The 20598-nt window shown below is 44.3% G+C and overlaps 1 protein-coding gene across 2 annotated transcripts in view; it reads right to left on the bottom strand.

Annotated features, from left to right (window-relative positions):
* CIT (citron rho-interacting serine/threonine kinase) overlaps positions 1-20598 on the bottom strand; it is a 254862-nt gene that overhangs the window by 141807 nt on the left and 92457 nt on the right. For both annotated transcript variants that reach the window (XM_069758420.1, XM_069758429.1), the window contains exons 12-13: positions 19877-20020; positions 7968-8087 (exon numbers count right to left, since the gene is read on the bottom strand). In XM_069758420.1, the coding sequence (XP_069614521.1) occupies positions 7968-8087; positions 19877-20020 (264 nt within the window). The remainder of the gene's footprint in view (positions 1-7967; positions 8088-19876; positions 20021-20598) is intronic.

The following is a 20598-nucleotide window of genomic DNA, read 5'->3' as shown; positions in this document are numbered from 1 at the left end:
GAGGGGGCCATGTCTATCAGGCTAGGGATAAGGGGGACATGCCTACCAGGCTAGGGATAGGAGGGATATTCCTACCAGGTTAGGGATGAGGGAGACATGCCTACCAGGCTAGGGATAAGGGCAGGGCCGTATTTGCAACAAGGCACTTGAGGGCACCTGCCTAGGGCGGGACAATTCGAGGGGGGTGGCACGTGAGCAAGTTATTATTTTTTTTTTTTTTGTAAAGTCCGGGGTCGCCCCGCCCACCCACCTCAGTCTTCCAGCTGCTGCGGGGGGATTGGGTCTCTGGCGAGTCACTGCTGAGGAGTGAGTGAGGAGAGGATGTCGCTGCATCCCTGAAGACAGGGGGCGGCAGAGCGGCAGTCAGTACATGTGGTGTTGGTGTCGACTCTCCCTACTCCCTGCTGACACACATTCCACTTACCAGGGGTGGGGCTGAGGTGGAATGGCGGTTCCGTGTCTCCCGACCTGGCTGGGACACACATTGCTGGCCTGGGACTTGCAGCGGCAGAGCAGTACACAGTAAGTAAACATGATCTCCCTCCTGCCCACGCGCTGCCTGCTGCATGGCTCTGTCAGTGACTCACCACTTCCCTCAGACTCCTCAGGCTCGTTTCTGTCTGGAAGCTGGGGCACAGCAGCAGCACTGGCATTGTTTGCACCCAGTCCCAGAAAGTGGGGTGGGGGGTGTAATAAATATCTGCCTGTGGTCTGGTCTGGACATTACGGGGATCTGCACATGATGGATTAAGGGGGAATCTGCACATGATGGATGGAGGGTGGTCTGAACTTGATGGATGGAGGGGGGTCTGCACATGGTGGATGGAGGGAGATCGGCACATGATGGAGGGGGATCTGCACATGATGGATGGAGGGAGATCTGCACATGATGGATGGAGGGGGGATCTGCACATGATGGATGGAGGGGGGATCTGCACATGATGGATGGAGGGGGGATCTGCACATGATGGATGGAGGGGGGATCTGCACATGATGGATGGAGGGAGATCTGCACATGATGGAGGGGGATCAGCACATGATGGATGGAGGGGGATCAGCACATGATGGATGAAGGGGGGTCTGCACATGATGGATGGAGGATCTGCACATGATGGATGGAGGGGGGATCTGCACATGATGGATGAAGGGGGGATCTGCACATGATGGATGAAGGGGGGATCTGCACATGATGGATGGAGGGGGGATCTGCACATGATGGATGGAGGGGGGAGCTGCACATGATGGAGGGAAGGAGATCTGCACATGATGGATGGAAGGAGATCTGCACATGATGGAGGGAGGTCTGCACTTGATGGATGGAGGGGTCTGCACAGGATGGATGGAGGGGGATCTGCACATGATGGATGGAGGGGGGATTTGCACATGATGGTTGGAGGGGGATCTGCCCATGATGGATGGAGGGGGGTCTGCACATGATGGATGGAGGGAGGTCTGCACATGATGGATGGAGGGGGGTCTGAACATGATGGATGGAGGGGGGTCCGCACATGATGGATGGAGGGGGTTTGCACTTGATGGATGGAGGGGGTCTGCACATGATGGAGGGGGATCTGCACATGATTGATGGAGGGGGATCTGCACATGATGGATGGAGGGGGGGGGGAATCTGCACATGATGGATGGAGGGAGGTCTGCACATGATGGATGGAAGGGGGATCTGCACATGATGGATGGAGAGGGGATCTGCACATGATGGATGGAGGGGGGATCTGCACATGATGAATGGAGTGGGGTATGCACATGATGGATGGTGGGGGGATCTGCACATGAAGGATGGAGGGGGGATCTGGACATGATGGAGAGGGGGATGGCTGCAAATGATGGCGGGGGGCTGCAAATTATGTGAGGGAGGGGACGGGGGACTGCACATGAATGGAAGGGGACTGAACATTATGAAGTGAGGGGAAAATGGGGAACTGCGAATGATGAAGTGAGGGGAAGGGGGACTGCAAATGATGACGTGAGGGGGACTGCAAATGATGAAGTGAGGGACAGCGGACAGCAATTGAATTGAAGGTGGGGAGAGCAAATAATGATTAATTTTGAGGGTGGTGGGAGTAAATGATGTACTGAATGTGGGGGGAGAGCAGTTGATAATGAATAGAGGGTGGGGGTGGGGGAGAGAGAACACATGACAATGAATTGGGTCGGAAGGGGCATGTAAATATAATGAATCGGGGGAGCTGGAGGCACATAGTGGGGGGCGCTGAGGATGCAGTGGCTGGTAACGAATTGTGGGAAAGAGTACAGGGGCTAATTAATGTATATGTTTATTAAGTGGGGAAAATGGCTTTTTATAGTTGGTGGAGGCATATTGGTGGATAAATAATAACTAATTATATATTAATGGTGGGTGCACGTCAGTATTCAGATGTGTAGTGTAGTAGAAGAAAGGAAAAAAGTGGGGAATGTGCTCAGGAAGCGAGGCTCTAGGTAACTATGTGTTATTTTATGCAGAGACAAGTCCTGGCTGGAAAAAATTATGGTGGTCTGAACTGCATGAAAAAGAACAGCAAAGATGAAGGACTTCACCTAGAGATGTTATTGGTGAGTCAGTGTGTTACCTGTACACTGACACTATACACTTTATTACCTGTTCACTGACAGTATATACAGAGCTCTTGTGTATAATGTCACTGGTTTTTTTTGAATCAGATATTTTTATTAAACCATCAAAATTGTGCATAAACAATAAAAGGAATAGTTTGTTTTCAGCAATATACAAATACACAATACTTTTTTTTGTTAGAAAACTTATTTAGTCCCAAACCAAACTCCCACCCCCCTTCCCCCCACCCACTAGAGACCTGTCAAGAGTCATCCCCCACTAAATTATCACATACAAAAGTACAAGAAGAGGAAGATGACTTGTCAAAAAATATTTCCATAGGGGCAAAAGGTCTTCAGGTCACATTGATTCAAGCCACGGGCTCCACAACCTGTCAAAGAGGTCCATCTTGTTCCTCCTAACGTAGATACTCTTCTCCAAAGCAATGATATGGTCCACTTGCTTCATAAAGTCTCTCCTTGTTGGTGGCTCTTCCCTAATCCAGAATTTGGCGATCAACTTTCGCGCAATAAATAACAGTCTAGCTATAACCGTTTTATACAGCTTATCAGTTATTACCTCCTCCACATAGCCAAAAAAACACATACCAGAGGATCCCGAGGCACATTACAACTATATGCCAAACCCACTTTATTCAACACCACCACCCAAAAGGAGGACAGCCTGGGGCACTGCCACAACATATGAAGGATGCCCGCTTCGGACTGCGAGCATCTAGGGCATTCTGAATTAGGCCTTAATCCGGCTTTAAATAACATGTCTGGGGTTCTGTAAGCCCTATGAATGACAAATAATTGTGACAGCCTACCAGGCTCACTCATTGATATCTTGGGCACATAATCCAATACTGATTCCCATCGGTCATCATCAATCGCCCCCAGGTCAGCCTCCCATTTCGCCCTTGCTCTAATAGGGTGCTCCGCCAGAAAAGAAAATAGAAGGAATTCATATATACCCGAAATCACCTCCTTCGTGCCTCCCCCTTCAAGGATAAAATCCAGCATAAGATCCACCTGGATTTCAACAGGCCCTCTCTTACACTGTGCCCGGTACGCATGAGAAAGACGACGGTATTGGTACATCTCAGACTCCGGGAGTAAAAATTCTTCCTGCAGTATCTCAAAGTCTCTAATTCTACCCTGATGTAAAATCTGGCCCATCCGAGAGATGCCTGCCTCCCTCCCAATATGAAATCCCTCCATCTGTCTAAACTCCTGTAGGACACAGTTGTTCCAAATGGGTGAGAATCTAGTGAGTGCCCGTACACCCCTAATTCCTTTAACTTTATCCCACACCTTGTGAATGAGCCTTACAGTGCAAAATTTAGAACCTTTCTCACGGAAATGTCCCCCCTCTAGGCCCTCACTCAACACCTTTGTCCCAATCAATGATCTCAGGCTGCAAGGTGCCCGCATCCCACCTGACCCATCTCCCCATCCCTTGAAATGCTGACACTGTGAGGCCAAAAAATACAACCACGGATTGGGCAATGCCACCCCTCCCTCCGTCTTTGGTCTCTGTAGGGTTTCCTGTTTAAATCTGGGGCTCTTCCCACCCCAGATCAGCTCACCAAACAAAGATCTAATCCTCCGAAACCTATTCTGCGATATCCATATAGGGGAATTGTGCAACACATAGAGTAACTGCGGCATCACAATCATCTTTATCAGGTTTATCCTACCAATTACCGATAAGTGTAGCTTTTTCCACGCCTGGACCTTGGTACGTATCTTACGCAGAAGAGGTGCCAAATTCAGTTCCTCAAAGCTAGTCAGAGGGAGTGCGATCTGAATCCCCAAGTACTTAAATTTCTCAACTAGCCTCAACCTTGTGACAGAGTCCCCCCCATCACCGTCCCCACTATCCCCATCTATCAACATCATATTCGATTTGTCCCAATTGATCCTTAAGCCCGAATAACTCCCGAATTCCTCAATAATGGCCTCCGTCTTTACCAAGGTCCCCTCGGAATCCTCCAAGAAGAGCAGGATATCATCAGCGTATAACGCTACTTTTTCTTCCGCCTCCCCGTACATAAAACCCTTCACCTCCCGGGACCCTCTGATCTTTGCGGCAAGGGGTTCCACCGCCAAGGCGAAGAGCAGCGGGGACAGAGGGCAGCCCTGTCTAGTACCTCTAGATAAAGAGAAAGTCTCAGAGAGAGCGTCATTCACTCTAATTTTGGCCACCGGAGAAGAGTACAACAGCCGCACCCATGAGATAAATTTAGGTCCAAACCCCATTCGTTCCAGTACTGACCACAAATAACTCCACTCCACGCAATCAAAAGCCTTATGAGCGTCCAAGGATACCACAACCCGTTTGCCAACATTGTCAGAAGGGATTTGCAAATTTAAAAATAACCTTCTCAGATTAAGTGCCGTTGATTTATTGGGCATAAAGCCTGACTGATCCGGGTGAACCAGTCTGTCAATCACCCTAGATAACCTGTTTGCCAGAGCTTTTGCCAGTATCTTAATGTCAGCCGTCAAAAGTGAGAATGGTCTATAGGATTCTGGTAATTGTGGGTCCTTGTCGGCCTTAGGGATAACGACCACGATAGCCTCTCTCATTGAAACAGGTAACTCCCCTCTTTCCAATGACCTATTATACACCTCCGACAGTTTGGCCAACAAAGTTTCTTTCAATACCTTGTACATCTCAGCTGGAATACCATCCGCCCCCGGAGCCCTACCCCCAGCAACCCCCGCCAAAGCGGCCCCCAATTCTTCCTCCCCAATCGGCTCCTCCAACAACTCACAGTCTTCTTTACTCAACCTAGGCAGGTCCAGTCAACCTAGGCAGGTCAATGTCACTGGTGATCACTGTATTACCTATACACTGACATTATATACAGAGCTCCTGTATATAATGGCATTAGTGTTGTGTTTTTCTTATTAATGATCAGTATTGTAGTATTCGGTCACTATGTGGTGGTAGTATGTGATCTGGTTATGGTGTGGCGGTATTTCTCCCTGTATATGGTATTATCTGGTCACTATGTGATGGTAATATGTGATCTCGTCACGGTATGGAGGTATTTGTTCCTTGTATGTGGTATTATTCCATCACTATGTGGTGGTAATAAGTCATCTGGTCATGGTGTGATAGTATTCCTCTCTTGTATGTAGTATTAATTGTCATTCTAAAAAATATATGTGACTCAATCCCTTAAAAATAAATAAAAATATACCTAAAAAGAGTATTGGATATTTTAAGAAATGTTTATTAGGTTAGAGTAGCTTAAGGCCCGACCAAAAGAGTCTATCTTGTTGTGGTGGCGGCTTAAAAATTATTTTGGCCAAAACAAAAGCTGCTAGCTATGTATGTGATCTGCTGTCTGCTGAGAACTGTTAAAGGGAACCTGTCACCCCGAAAATCGCGGGTAAGGTAAGCCCACCGGCATCAGGGGCTTATCTACAGCATTGCAGTACTGCAGTGCGCAGGCGCCGGAAAGGTCAGAGGCCCGGCGCCTGCGCACTGCAGTACTTTGCTCTGCCCTCAACAGGGCAGACAAAGTACGCCTGCGCCGGAGCCGTGGCTGAAGATCAGAAGAGGACGTCTTGGAATGAAGATGGGAGGCACCGCAGCGGACCAGAGACACCCATCCGACCGGACCAGCAGCGGGACCGCCCCTGGGTGAGTATAATCTAACGTCTTTTTCTTCTCTTTCAGGTAACATCGGGGGCTTATCTACCCTGTTGAGGGCAGAGCAAAGTACTGCAGTGCGCAGGGGTGACAGGTTCCCTTTAATATCAGATTGGTGAGGACGTGGTGCAGAAGATGAGTTTTTCCAAGAGCGGGCATTGGGACTGTGGAAGGCTTAAGGGTGTGCAGGCGGAACTGGGGTGGAATCTGGGCGGAGTCATAAGGGGGCCCAAAAATGTTGCCAATGTGGGGCCCCAAAAATCCTAGTGAAAGCCTTGCCCGCACTGTCACCGCAGTTCTGTGAAGACTGACCACTTGTGTTGGCTCTAGTCCACCAGTGTCGACTCTCGGGTTCATGGGACATTAACTGGAAGTGAGATCTATGGCTGCCACTCATTTTCTCTTCATTACTTAGCCGTACAAACACAGGGAAAGTGACAGTATATTTATTTAAAGGCAGTCTATCTGCGGATTTCACCCCTCCAAACCTTTTATATGTGCATGTAGCTCTTTCAAAGACAAACTCCATAAATACCTTTATATGGTCAGTCCCTTTCTCCCTTATTCAGAAATCAGCATTTCAATTGATATATAAATAATGCCAAACGACTATGGTGGATCTTAACCCTCTATCACTCCAGCTCTATTTCCAGCTCTATTTCCCACAGAGTGCCACCTCCTTTTGGTTCACTGACAGCCTCTATGCTGTGTTTCTTTCTGGAAAAAAGAGATATAAGTCGATCAGGAAGAGGTGGCACTGAGCGGGTATAGAGCTGGAGTAACAGATCTACTCCCTCATTTGCATATGTATGCAAATTGATTTCAGATGAATTGACCGAACATGTAAAAATATTGCTGGAATTGTCTTTGAAAGAGCTACATGGGTATATACATAAATTTGGCCTCATTCATTCCCTATGGGACTTGCGGACATGTGCGGCACTTGCGGTTTTGCACTTACAAAGAGACAAAAAAAAACACTGGTAGCAGCTTTTTTTTTTCCCGTTGCTGCAAGTACCACATTTGCTGGATCGCGGCAAAACCGCAAAAGATGCACGTGTCCTTATAGCAGAAGGGAATGAATGAGGCCGAATGCACTGTTGCTGTAAGTGATCTGTTGCGCGGCAGATACGGAAAAACTGCCGGGTCTGCCGCAAATGGCAAAAATCGCTGAAGTGAAAGTAGCCTAAGTCACTGCCGACAGTGTCATACTCACCAATGGGGGAGGCAGCACGAAAAGTGCCTAGGGCAGCATAAACTCTAAATATGGCCCTGGATAAAAGGGACATGCCTACCAGGATAGGGATGAGGGGGCCATGAATACCAGGATAGGGATAAGGATAAGGGGGCATGCATACCAGGATAGGGATGAGGAGGCCATGCATACCTGGATAGGGATGAGGGGGCCATGCACACCAGGATGGGGATGAGGGGAACATGTATACCAGGATAAGAGATATTAGTACAGAATTGACCAATTTTTTTGCTTCAATTTTTTTTCTAATTTCCTCCTCTAGACGAGCGTCTTATGGACCAGTGTGCGTCTTATAGGTCTTAAAAGTATGGTGAATCCGGCTAGAAACACTCTCATTGGAAGTTACTGAGAATATCATAAAAATGCAAAGTTAAGCTAAAGAACAAGTTAGAGAAGGATTCAGACATCAAGGCAGATTTAGGAACCCTTACCTAGAAGGCTTCCAAACTAATTAGCTGAGAGGACAGAGCTTACCTGCTCCTTAATATCTTGCAGCTTCCGACTCTGTTCTCGGATATCATGAAGAAGCTGCAGAGCCTTGTCATCCTCCTGGGAGACCTCCATCCGGGCCTGCTCTAGGCTGCGCTTTAAACTCTGTGGCATGGAACATTTTAAATGTATAAAATATTTGATTAGTAACACGGAGACGTAAGATATTTTACTGTCATTAGAAACTAATGGGAGTAGAGAGGTTAGGAACAGGATGCTGGATTTATCGACAAAATTCATCAAAGCAATATTATAGAAGTACCAGCTGAAGAGCCCGGCGTTGCCTGGGCATAGTAAATATCTGTGGTTAGTGATAGCACCTCACTTCTCTTATTTTCCCATCACGCCTCTGATTTTCCCCCTCACATCTCTCATTTTCCCCCTCGCTCCTCTCATTCCCCCCTAACACTTGTCATTTCGACCTCACATCTGTCATTTTCCAATCACTCCACTATTTTCCCTCATTCCTCTCATTTTGCACTCACACCTTTTCATTTTCACCTCACACCTCTCATTTTCCCCTAGGTATATACATGTTTCTCATCTCCCTTATATATAGTATACACCTGTATGTCATCTCCCCTGTAAATAGTATATACCTGCTGTATGTCATCTCCTCCTGTATATTGCATATACCTATGTGTCAACTCCTCCTGTATATAGTATATACCTGTATGTCATCTCTTCTGTATATAGTATATACCTGTATGCCATCTCCTCCTATATATAGTATATACCTGTATGTCATCTCCTGTATATAGTATATACCTGTATGTCATCTCCCCTGTATATACCTGTGTGTCATCTCTTTTATATAGTATATACCTGTATGTCATCTCCTCCTGTATATAATATATACCTGTATGTCATCTCCTCCTGTATATAGTATATACCTGCTGTATGTTATCTCCTCCTGTATATTGCATATACCTGTGTCAACTCGTCCTGTATATAGTATATACCTGTATGCCATCTCTTCTGTATATAGTATATACCTGTATGCCATCTCCTCCTATATATAGTATATACCTGTATGTCATCTCCTGTATATAGTATATACCTGTATGTCATCTCCTCTGTATATACCTGTGTGTCATCTCCTCTTTTATATAGTATATACCTGTATGTCATCTCCTCTTGTAAATAGTATATACCTGTATGTCATCTCCTCCTGTATATAGTATATACCTGTGTGTCATCTCCTCATATATAGTATATACCTGTATGTCATCTCCTTCAGGTATGTAGTATATACCTGTAAGTCATCTCCTCCTGTATATATATGTACCTGTATGTCATCTCCTCCTGTATATAGTATATACCTGTGTGTCATCTGCTACTGTATATAATATATACCTGTGTGTCATCTCCCCTGTATATAGTATGTACCTGTAGGTCATCTCCTCCTGTATTAGACCTTGTTCACACATTATTTGGTCAGTATTTTTACCTCAGTATTTGTAAGCTAAATTGGCAGCCTGATAAATCCCCAGCCAACAGGAAGCCCTCCCCTCTGGAAGTATATATTAGCTTGCGCATACACATAATAGACAGGTCATGTGACTGACAGCTGCCGTATTTCCTATATGGTACATTTGTTGCTCTTGTAGTTTGTCTGCTTATTAATCAGATTTTTATTTTTGAAGGATAATACCAGACTTGTGTGTGTTTTAGGGCGAGTTTCATGTGTCAAGTTGTGTGTTGAGTTGCATGTGGCGACATGCATGTAGCGACTTGTGAGATGAGCTTTGGGTGGCGACATGTGTGTAGCAACTTTTTGTGTGTCGAGTTGCGTGTGACAGGTTAGTTTAGCAAGTTGTGTGCAGCAAGTTTTGCGCATGGCAAGTTTTGCGTGTGGCGAGTTTTATGTGTGGAGCATTTTGAGTAGGTGCAAGTTTTGTGTGAGGCAACTTATGCATGTGTTGCAACTTTTGTACATGTAGCAATTTTTCCACGTGTGCAAGTTTTGCGTGTGGCGAGTTTTCCATGAGGTGAGTTTTGCACGTGTGGCGAGTTTTGCGTGAGCCTAGTTTTGCACGTGGCGTGTTTTGACTTTTATGTGGCGAGGTTGGTGTATGTGTGGTGAAATGTGTGCTGAGGGTGGTAAATGTGTTCAAGCACGTGGTAGTGTGTGGCGCATTTTGTGTGTGTGTTCTCATATCCCCGTGTGTGGCGAGTATCCCATGTCGGGGCCCCACCTTAGCAACTGTACGGTATATACTCTTTGGCGCCATCGCTCTTATTCTTTAAGTCCCCCTTGTTCACATCTGGCAGCTGTCAATTTGCCTCCAACACTTTTCCTTTCACTTTTTCCCCCATTATGCAGTAGGGGCAAAATTGTTTGGTGAATTGGAACACGCGGGGTTAAAATTTCACCTCACAACATAGCCTATGACGCTTTGGGGGTCCAGACGTGTGACTGTGCAAAATTTTGTGGCTGTAGCTGTGACGGTGCAGACGCTACTCCCGGACCTACACACATACATACACACACATACACATTCAGCTTTATATTTTAGATATTTCAATGCAAAGTTATTCTTCATCTACCATCAAAATGGACCACAACTATTTAGTGCTACATTCATGTTTTTGGCAATTCTATAATACTGATAAACAACACTTGCTTTTGCTAGGGCATTTATCGTACATGCATGGACACTACATCAAACTCAAGCTTTCCTATAGGAAAGCCTGGAAAGAGACGGGCAGCACAGTGGCTCAATGGTTAGCTCTGTTGCGTTTCATTGCTGGGGTCCTGGGTTCAAATCCCACCAAGAAGAACATCTGCAAGGAGTTTGTATGTTCTCCCCATGTTTGCATAGGTTTTTTCCAAGGTCTATGATTGTCTCCCACACTCCAAAGACATACTGATAGGGAATTTAGATTGTGAGCTCCAAGTGGACAATGATGACGATGTCCTTAAAGCATTGTGGAAATTAATGCCGCTATATACACAAGTAAATTAAATAACTTAAACTTTCTGAACCCCCAAAATAGAATAACACTGACGTCAAAGTCTATGGGAGTTACAGAAAGAGTGGAATAAGCAGCCGGGCATGTGCCTACCTGGTAAGTAGAGCTGGTGGGTGCCAAGTATGGACTTTACAGTAACTGCATAAACCTATGCGCCTGTAATTTCATAGTGACGTTAGGCTGCTTCATAAATCTATTGCTCCATTATTCCAGGCTTAGGAGAAGCTTTCTGTAGTTTCTTCAATAGGTTTTATTACAAACATTTGTTCCCTATGATCACTACTTTATGACATTTCTCCATTTCTAAGAAGCCCCAGCAGCATTACCATACACAGATGAGAATTACACAAGCAGCTTTCTGTTCCAGAGCTCCTTTAACACAAGTCACCAGCCCCTGGACCAACCTTGTTCTGAGAAGTACAGCAGTGTGCTAAAGAGCTGTCATTAGTAATGGCATAATGTCATTGATGTGACACCTGCAAACAGATGCAATCTGCTGTAGAGAAGAGGACTATGTGAACAGGTTGTGCAACCCAATCCAAGACTCCATGTCACCCGTTCCACTTATAGATTGGGAAATTCGATTTACAGCAATTCTCTAATATATACCTATTAGGTGAATCACTCCTTTACAAGTGGGAGTAATAGAGCTAACGGGTAGAGGAACATCAGATTCCCTGCGGATGCTCTCACGAGCATTTTCAACAAAATACAGGCTTCTCTTATGACTTCTGCATCCTGCCAAAAACACATGTCAGAGAATAACTGTACATGCTGAACCTTTGTATACCAGCTCTCCACTGCGATCCTATATGGTGGGAGCAGAAGACAGAGGGACATATGCAGCGCAATGGAATATATTATTATTTGCATGAAATATTTTCTCTATGTGCTTTCATTGTTGGCAAAGAATACAAACTAGTCCTTCTCCCCAACCACCTCAGAGCCATCAACAAAACAGCCATTCCAACCCCACACAGAAAACAGTCCATCACTCTTTGTGGGCATTTGCTATAGGCTTTGGCTGCCTTTTACATGAAAATATTGGGTGAAATCCAAATATCTCTGGTTTTGGCATCTATCCTTGTATTCTATGGTGCCTAGGTCACACTAGCCACTATAATATCTGGTTAAAGGGAACCTGTCAGCTGAAACAAGCTGTCCAATCCACGGTCAACATGTATCATGCAGTGGCTGTATGATCTCACCCAGGTATATTTGACTCTGAAAAGCTTAAGAGAAAAACATACTTTAATAGCTGCTGGAGACTAGTCAGACAGGCAGGTCCCCGGTGGCTTCTGCCCGCTCGCTGCACTGGATTAACAGGTCTCTGCCGGTACACACAAGCAGGGAGAGACCTGTACCCCAAATCTTAGGTTAATGGAGATACCCAAATTAGAAAAACACATAGGACAGAAAGGCCACAACAATGGCTTTGGTCATTAAAGAAGCCTTGGCATTGGTTCATACAGAGTGAAAGAGTTTAACAACAGGTAATGGAAAGCATAATGTCAGCCTGAAGATACAGTGACTGGAGTTGCAGCACTGCAGACATTGACATCTTTTAGTCTGTTGGACAAAATGCTGAACTTCAAAGACAAACTCAATAAATGTACCTGTGACGCCCCAAGGTCCTGGTCGTCACTGTAGCATTGCTTTCCTCATGGGGAGAGTGATGTTACGTTTGGAGGCAAGAAGGGATAATTGTAACCAGGTAAACACAAGCATGTAACACATTCACACTCCAGGCCACCAGGGGGAGCTTTTGATCCTATTTACTAAGTGATTCCCCATATATATGGTAGTTTGTAGGGAAAGTTAGTCAGTTCTTGCCAGGAAACAGACTGGATCAGTCTGAGGCAGAAGAGGGTTTACGGAGCTGTGTAGCCACAGTGCTGCAGCTCCTGAAAAGAGACACACAGAAAGCTGAATATATTACAGTGAGCATGTAGGAGAGCGAAGCACAGGAGAAGATATCAGTGGGAGATCAGACACGACCAGGCTGACTCCTTCTGAGGCGCAGAGACCGGTAGCCGGAACACCGAGGTTGTAAGAGACTCCACGACTTACATCAGAGACAGGCAGGACAGCTGAACTTCAAGTTACCTGTCCGCCCTAAAACCCAGGAGACATGGTGACACCTAGAGAGTCCAGGGCGTGTTAGATTCCCTATAAACAGGCTCAAGTCACCAGTCATACGGGTTGTGTCCTATCCTATACGGGGGACAGAGAGAGAGAGAACATCCGTGAGGACCTTATCTGAAGCCATAGGCAGTAAAGGACTACAACACCACGGCGCTAGAGGAAAGCTTTGATTTCCACCTGGATAAGGGGACTCCTAACTTGCCTCCAAGCCAGCCGGACCCTGCCTGCCCTGTGATCTGGTACCCTGGACTGTGGCTGCCTGAAGTCTTCAGTAAACCAGGTAAAGAGACTGCAAACCTGTGTCCTCGTTCTTTACTGCGCCATTCACCATCTTCCATCTACACACCGGGAGCCCTGGGGATATACTTCACCTGTGGGAAGTTATACCATCTAGCTGCCATAACATCACCCCAGAGGACCCCTTAAAGCAGACCGAATACCGCAGGTGGCGTCACGAACATAAACTTTATTTCCTTTAAAGACCTTTCCCTTTTACATGGGCGCCCAGGGGCACAGACCAGGTCGCCACCGTGACATCCCCCTGTGAACGCAGGACCCGGTACCGAGTACCCCATGGCGGGCGACTCATACCACGCATGAAGAGCTAAGAGCAGATACCCAAGTCATACAATTATATGGGGTGGTAAAATAATATTGATGACCTATCCTGATCAGTTGATATTTGCTCTGATAGAGAACAGATGGTAAACAGTTTGAAGGGGCCATTTAACATATAGCAGCCGCTGTTGGGTGCTGAAGAACAGCTCCTTTTCTTTTGATAGCAGATGTTGTGCAGAACCAAGCAACAGCGGCTACACATTGAGTAAAGCAGTGCTTTCCGGCTCCGTTTTAAGTGTTTACATCAGACAGCCGATGGAGTTTGTAACAGCTAAACAATGTGTTGCCCGGACAACCACAAATCTGATATTAATGATATATCCTACAGGTACGTCATCACTGCAATTTCATCAGACAACCTCTTAACGAAGGACATGCTATCATGACAGTGACAGGTCATAACATTAACTTTTTTATCAGTCACAACAAGCAATTTTGTTTGGATTATTGCTTAATATATACCCGTTGTCCTAATTAGTGAATGACAGCCACTCTCAAGCATTGGTCTGACAGCCACAAGGGGCCAACAAACAAAGGAGAAGCAGAAGTATAGCACATATGAAGGATCTGCAGCTGAGATCCATGCAGTTGGCTGTGTAGATACTCGCCTGTATAACACTATCCATTTAATCAATGTTCTGAAAAACTGAAAAATATTGGAGGGGGGGGGGTTTGAATCCATGTGAGATGAAATGGTGAAAATATGCAATTCCACCATTATTTTTTAGGTTATGTTTGTACGGTGTTGACAGTATGGTAAAAGTCACCTGTCTACATGATTGTCCAGGTTAGTACAATTAGGGGTCCCTTATTTGCTTATGCTTTTTTCTCATTATTTGAATGTGCTAAAAACATTCAGAAGTTTAAAAAAATGTGGCTTCTTTTGCCCCCTACTGAGAATGTTCATAAAGTGTAGCACAGATTCATCTTCACTACGACTCCACAGCACTGCCTCACTACTGAGCATTTACAGAAAGTGTAGCACAGATTCATCTTCACTACGACTCCACAGCACTGCCTCACTACTGAGCATTTACAGAAAGTGTAGCACAGATTCATCTTCACTACGACTCCACAGCGCTGCCTCACTACTGAGCATTTACAGAGAGTGTAGCACAGATTCATCTTCACTACGACTCCACAGCGCTGCCTCACTACTGAGCATTTACAGAAAGTGTAGTACAGATTCATCTTCACTACGACTCCACAGCGCTGCCTCACTACTGAGCATTTACAGAAAGTGTAGCACAGATTCATCTTCACTACGACTCCACAGCGCTGCCTCACTACTGAGCATTTACAGAAAGTGTAGCACAGATTCATCTCCACTACGACTCCACAGCGCTGCCTCACTACTGAGCATTTACAGAAAGTGTAGCACAGATTCATCTCCACTACGACTCCACAGCACTGCCTCACTACTGAGCATTTACAGAAAGTGTAGCACAGATTCACCTCCACTACGACTCCACAGCACTGCCTCACTACTGAGCATTTACAGAAAGTGTAGCACAGATTCATCTCCACTACGACTCCACAGCACTGCCTCACTACTGAGCATTTACAGAAAGTGTAGCACAGATTCACCTCCACTACGACTCCACAGCACTGCCTCACTACTGAGCATTTACAGAAAGTGTAGCACAGATTCACCTCCACTACGACTCCACAGCACTGCCTCACTACTGAGCATTTACAGAAAGTGTAGCACAGATTCACCTCCACTACGACTCCACAGCACTGCCTCACTACTGAGCATTTACAGAAAGTGTAGCACAGATTCACCTCCACTACGACTCCACAGCACTGCCTCACTACTGAGCATTTACAGAAAGTGTAGCACAGATTCACCTCCACTACGACTCCACAGCACTGCCTCACTACTGAGCATTTACAGAAAGTGTAGCACAGATTCACCTCCACTACGACTCCACAGCACTGCCTCACTACTGAGCATTTACAGAAAGTGTAGCACAGATTCACCTCCACTACGACTCCACAGCACTGCCTCACTACTGAGCATTTACAGAAAGTGTAGCACAGATTCACCTCCACTACGACTCCACAGCACTGCCTCACTACTGAGCATTTACAGAAAGTGTAGCACAGATTCACCTCCACTACGACTCCACAGCACTGCCTCACTACTGAGCATTTACAGAAAGTGTAGCACAGATTCACCTCCACTACGACTCCACAGCACTGCCTCACTACTGAGCATTTACAGAAAGTGTAGCACAGATTCATCTCCACTACGACTCCACAGCACTGTCTCACTACTGAGCATTTACAGAAAGTGTAGCACAGATTCATCTCCACTACGACTCCACAGCAATACAGTATTGCATTATGTAGTGAAAATAGCAGGCTATGAAGAAGATCAGGCTGAGCAGGCATGTTCGATACATGACTCAATTGGGTATATTTCTCAAAGAAAAGGGTTTTATACTCATCTGCGCGACCAGATATTCAACCGGTGCCTTATCTGAGTATCCAGGATCTCATGTCCGGCATTGGTCTGTGTTTGCCATGCCGCCTTATCCTTTTAGCGATTGGTGTCTCCCTACGCGTTTCATCTTTTGACTCATCAGGGGGGGTAGCGACATCAAACCTACGGTAAACGAGCAGATGAGTATAAAACCCTTTTCTTTGAGAAATATACCCATTTGAGTCATGTATCGAACATGCCTGCCCCAGGTGGGAGGTACTTATGTATTCTGGTGATGTCTTTGGGTAATATACTACAATATGGAGAGTCTGTAATCTCTGAGCTTTCTTAAATGTTGTACTACCACTAAATGTTTCCATAAGAGACACTTGCATATTGGCGGTGAACAATTGACCACATAATATAAGTGCAATTGAGGGTCAGATATTGACTGCACTGATACCTATATACAGAGATGCGTCTTCTGTGGTCTTGCTGTATATTTAAGGTGGGTATATATGAAGTGGTTTGTCTATGGTGATATAACTGACTGCATAAGAGATCTGAAAGAGAAGAGTCTTTTATTTGCAAGAGACAGATATATTAATCTTTCATGATATTTAGGGGCGCTAAAGGATTTTTTGACACAATAGCCCTAATTACTGTCTCTAAAAATTGAGATACGTGGTATGTACAATTGCTATTTGTTTGGTTTTTATTTGCACTTATGGTTGAAGCACAAGCACTTTTTTGCACTATTTTCCGGCACTTTCTAGATTTTAACCTATTGATTAAAAGTTAAGTTTTACTATTTTCCTCCAACCGGCTGATAACCTGAAAACAAATGATTCCAGCATGACACCGTCAACGTAACCAAGCATCATTTCCCGTGACAGATGTTCCTGTGGTACAGTTGGTACACCCTCATGCATTTTAGAAGCTCGCTGCTCCCGCTAGAATCAGATGTTTGGTTGATATATCTAAAGTGGTTGTCTAGGTATAAAATATTGATGACCTATCCATCCTCAGGACAGGTGATTAATATCAGATAGATTGGGGTCCGAAACCCAGAACACCTACTGATAGCTCCACTGGATGGAAACATTGAACAGACCTGAGCAGCACAGTTTTGTTCAATGTGTAGAGGTTGCTGCATGGTACTGCAGAGCAGAAGAAAATAGTAGCTGATCTGCAGTTTTCGGCAGCAGCTTCTGCAAAATCAGCAGAGTGGTACTGTTCAGCTGTGATTAATGGTTACATTTGGCCGCAAAATGGAGCTAAAACCAAGGTATCGACCGGGGTGTCAAGTATTGGGGCCCCCAAAGACCTGATATTGATGACCAAATCTAAGGATGGTTAATCAATATTATATACCTCTTTAAAGCAACTTACAACCGAACAAGCGCAACCACTTCTCTGTTTCCAAATTTAATATATATATATATATATATATATATATATATATATATATATATATATATATTTAAGCCTTGCCATGCACTCTATTATGCATTCAATTTTTGATACTTCAAACAGAGACACAAGCTAGAGCAATAAAACAGGATGAGTTATCAAAGCTTATGAATGGGACTTTATAGTAAACGAATATTGGGAGTGCTGGAATGTTGGTAGTGCTTGGTAGTTGCTTAATATAAGCAAAAAGTTTCACTATATTTTAGGAATCATTTTTTTGGAAGAATTGTCTAATATAAGAACCTGGGCTATCTTTATACATCGAGTGCAGGAATTTAGCAGTAACATCTCCTACAGACTGTGGACTGCAGTCGGCCGATAACGTCTGCGCTTGTGGACAAGCATTGTTCAAGTCAGTTATCGCACATTTCCTACTGATCAAAAGTAGATAATGTGCTGTATCCCCATAAAAAAAATGTTTTTTTGACCCTAAGCCTCAATTACAATAGATTTTTGAATAAACTGACAGATATTAAAAAAAGATGAATCTGATTGATAATTGCATTCTAACTTATTCTAACTCATAATAATATTGTTACATTTTATTATCTCTGGAATCCGTGGAAAACAAGAGGGACCAATTCTATCAAATGGATTGGCTATAGAGCAAATAACTGTGCAAATAAGATGAGAATCAGCACACATTCACACATCAGTTTGGTCAGCATTTTACATCAGTATTTATAAGCCAAACTGTAGAGAAAAAGTGTAACACAAATATCTGCACAATTTCGGTATTTCTGACCCACTCCTGGTTTTAGCTTTGGGTGCTCTCGCACTGCACTCAGGCTCGGCAGAGCGAACGTCAGCTCTGTCGCACATCATTTTCGGGAGTGTATGCCTACTGGAGGCGGACACTTAGGCGCAGTCTACTACCACCACTCAACGGGTGCCTGACCGCAGTGTGAAAGCATCCTTACAAAATACTGAAGTGAAATACTGCCATGTGAACAAGGTTGGAGTAACTTCAAAGGGTAATTTCAGACAACAACTAAAAATGAGGCTTCTATTTTGAGTCATAGGGCACTACAGATTTTACTTACCTGATATTGTTACATATATATCCTACTTTTTAAACCAACATAAAAAATACTCCAACTGGAAAATGTATTTCCTACACAAACGTATAAGTGGCATACAGTGGCAGTGCTACTTGGTCAAACTATCATCAATGTAAAAAAAATAATACAATATATTACTAGTAGGTAAAATTTACTTCCCCTAATCAATAGAGCATTCAATCCATCTTACAACTGTTCAAACTATACCACTATGACGTACAAGTGTCCAACGTGCCTATTAAGTGCGTAAAAGTGCCCATACACCGAAGATGAAAGCAAAAATCAACATGCTGATTTCAGCACAACAAGCTGACCATCTAATACGGATGGCGATTCTTCAACTCCCACAACAGCAGATGACAGACGAACGAGAAGATGTTGGGCATGTTGATCTTCAACATGCTCAATCCTTCCATTCTTATGCGAGACAGGCTTCCACAGGTGACTGGTAGCAGTTCACTCCAATTTCCCCATGCATGCTCAGCTGGGGAATAGCTAACTAGAGTGTATGACCATCTTAATAATCATCCTGAATGATCTTGTGAGCCAACAAGTTGCACTATTACACTTTTTTTTTTTTAAAAGGAAGTGGGTTTGTCTAGCTTGATTCAAATTGGTTAAAATTAGCACTTTATTTCAAACATTTATCCACTTACATTTATGGATCAAGCTGGACGAGCCCAACTCCTTTTTCAATTAATCACCGCCTTCCAACATCTTCTGCTCCAAGCTTTCCAAAATCAAAAGATGAAAACATATGTGATCTGGCAATTTCCCTTTTCACTATTTGGCCACGCTCACACATTCAGTATTTGGTCAGTATTTTATATCAGTACTTGTAAGCCAAAATCATAGTAGAAACACATCACCACTTCTGCATTTATCACCCACTCCTGACTTTGGCTTACAAATACTGATGTAAAATACTGACCAAATACTGATAGTGTGACCATGGCATTAAACTTATGTAAAATCTGAATCTCAGACAACTGTAGTCAACAATCTAGAAAAAATAATTCTTTTATATAAACCAATAACTGGGGAGGACAATGAAACACATATATAACTAAGGATAACTTAGTGCTTCACATTATTACGGTATTTGCTATGAATCAGAAGCCTTCTGATATGTAGAATGTAATAAACAACATCGCGGATAGTATCCCTACAGTAGAACATGGTTTGATGCTCACGCTGCATTCTGTGATGTAGGTGGCCAGGTCTTGCTCCAGGAGAGATCTTTGTGTCTCAGATGCTTTTAATTCAACTTCTTTTTGGCTGAGTACAGCCTCCACCTCAGAAACCCGACGATGTAGTCGAGTCATTTCTTGCTCCATCTGTAACATACATAAAAATGCAAAGGATTTACACAGCTGACGGTAGGCAAATCCGTCTAAGAATAAGAACTATTTACTGCCACAACTAGTGCCCGAATTAGTCGCAGCGAGCTCACTTCTTCTAATGGTGGGCTCACAAAGTCATCCACAGGCTGGCTGGTCACATTTACACACAGTCCAATGAAAAAGCCCACAGCGTACAGCTTTCCGGTAAGATAGTCATTTTCACCTGCTCATGTCCCGTCAGTATTATCCCAAATCCAGATCTGGAGAGAAGATGGTTTGCCTCATCATTATCACATATATTGTGAATAAAAAAAATATGGGTCCTTCAGAAAGTGTCCAGTATAAAAGAATAATCACATTCCAGCCATTTTCTTTGGGCAAGACCATCGGTTGCATACAAAAGTTAATATAATATGATTTACATGAGCATAGAAGGAAGGTCTACTTTTTTGAAAACACCACATAAGTATCAGATTAATCGATCCGTTGACGTAGTCAGCTGTCCTTGTCTCCCACACAAGGCGGTTCTCTCCTATACTTGGTGTAACGTGGGAGATCCAGTGTAGTCAGTC

This window comes from Ranitomeya imitator, chromosome 1 (assembly GCF_032444005.1).
Source record: "Ranitomeya imitator isolate aRanImi1 chromosome 1, aRanImi1.pri, whole genome shotgun sequence".
NCBI classification, from domain to species: domain Eukaryota; kingdom Metazoa; phylum Chordata; class Amphibia; order Anura; family Dendrobatidae; genus Ranitomeya; species Ranitomeya imitator.
The sequence above is the reverse complement of the archived record's forward strand: the minus strand, read 5'-3'. Positions and strand labels throughout refer to the sequence as shown.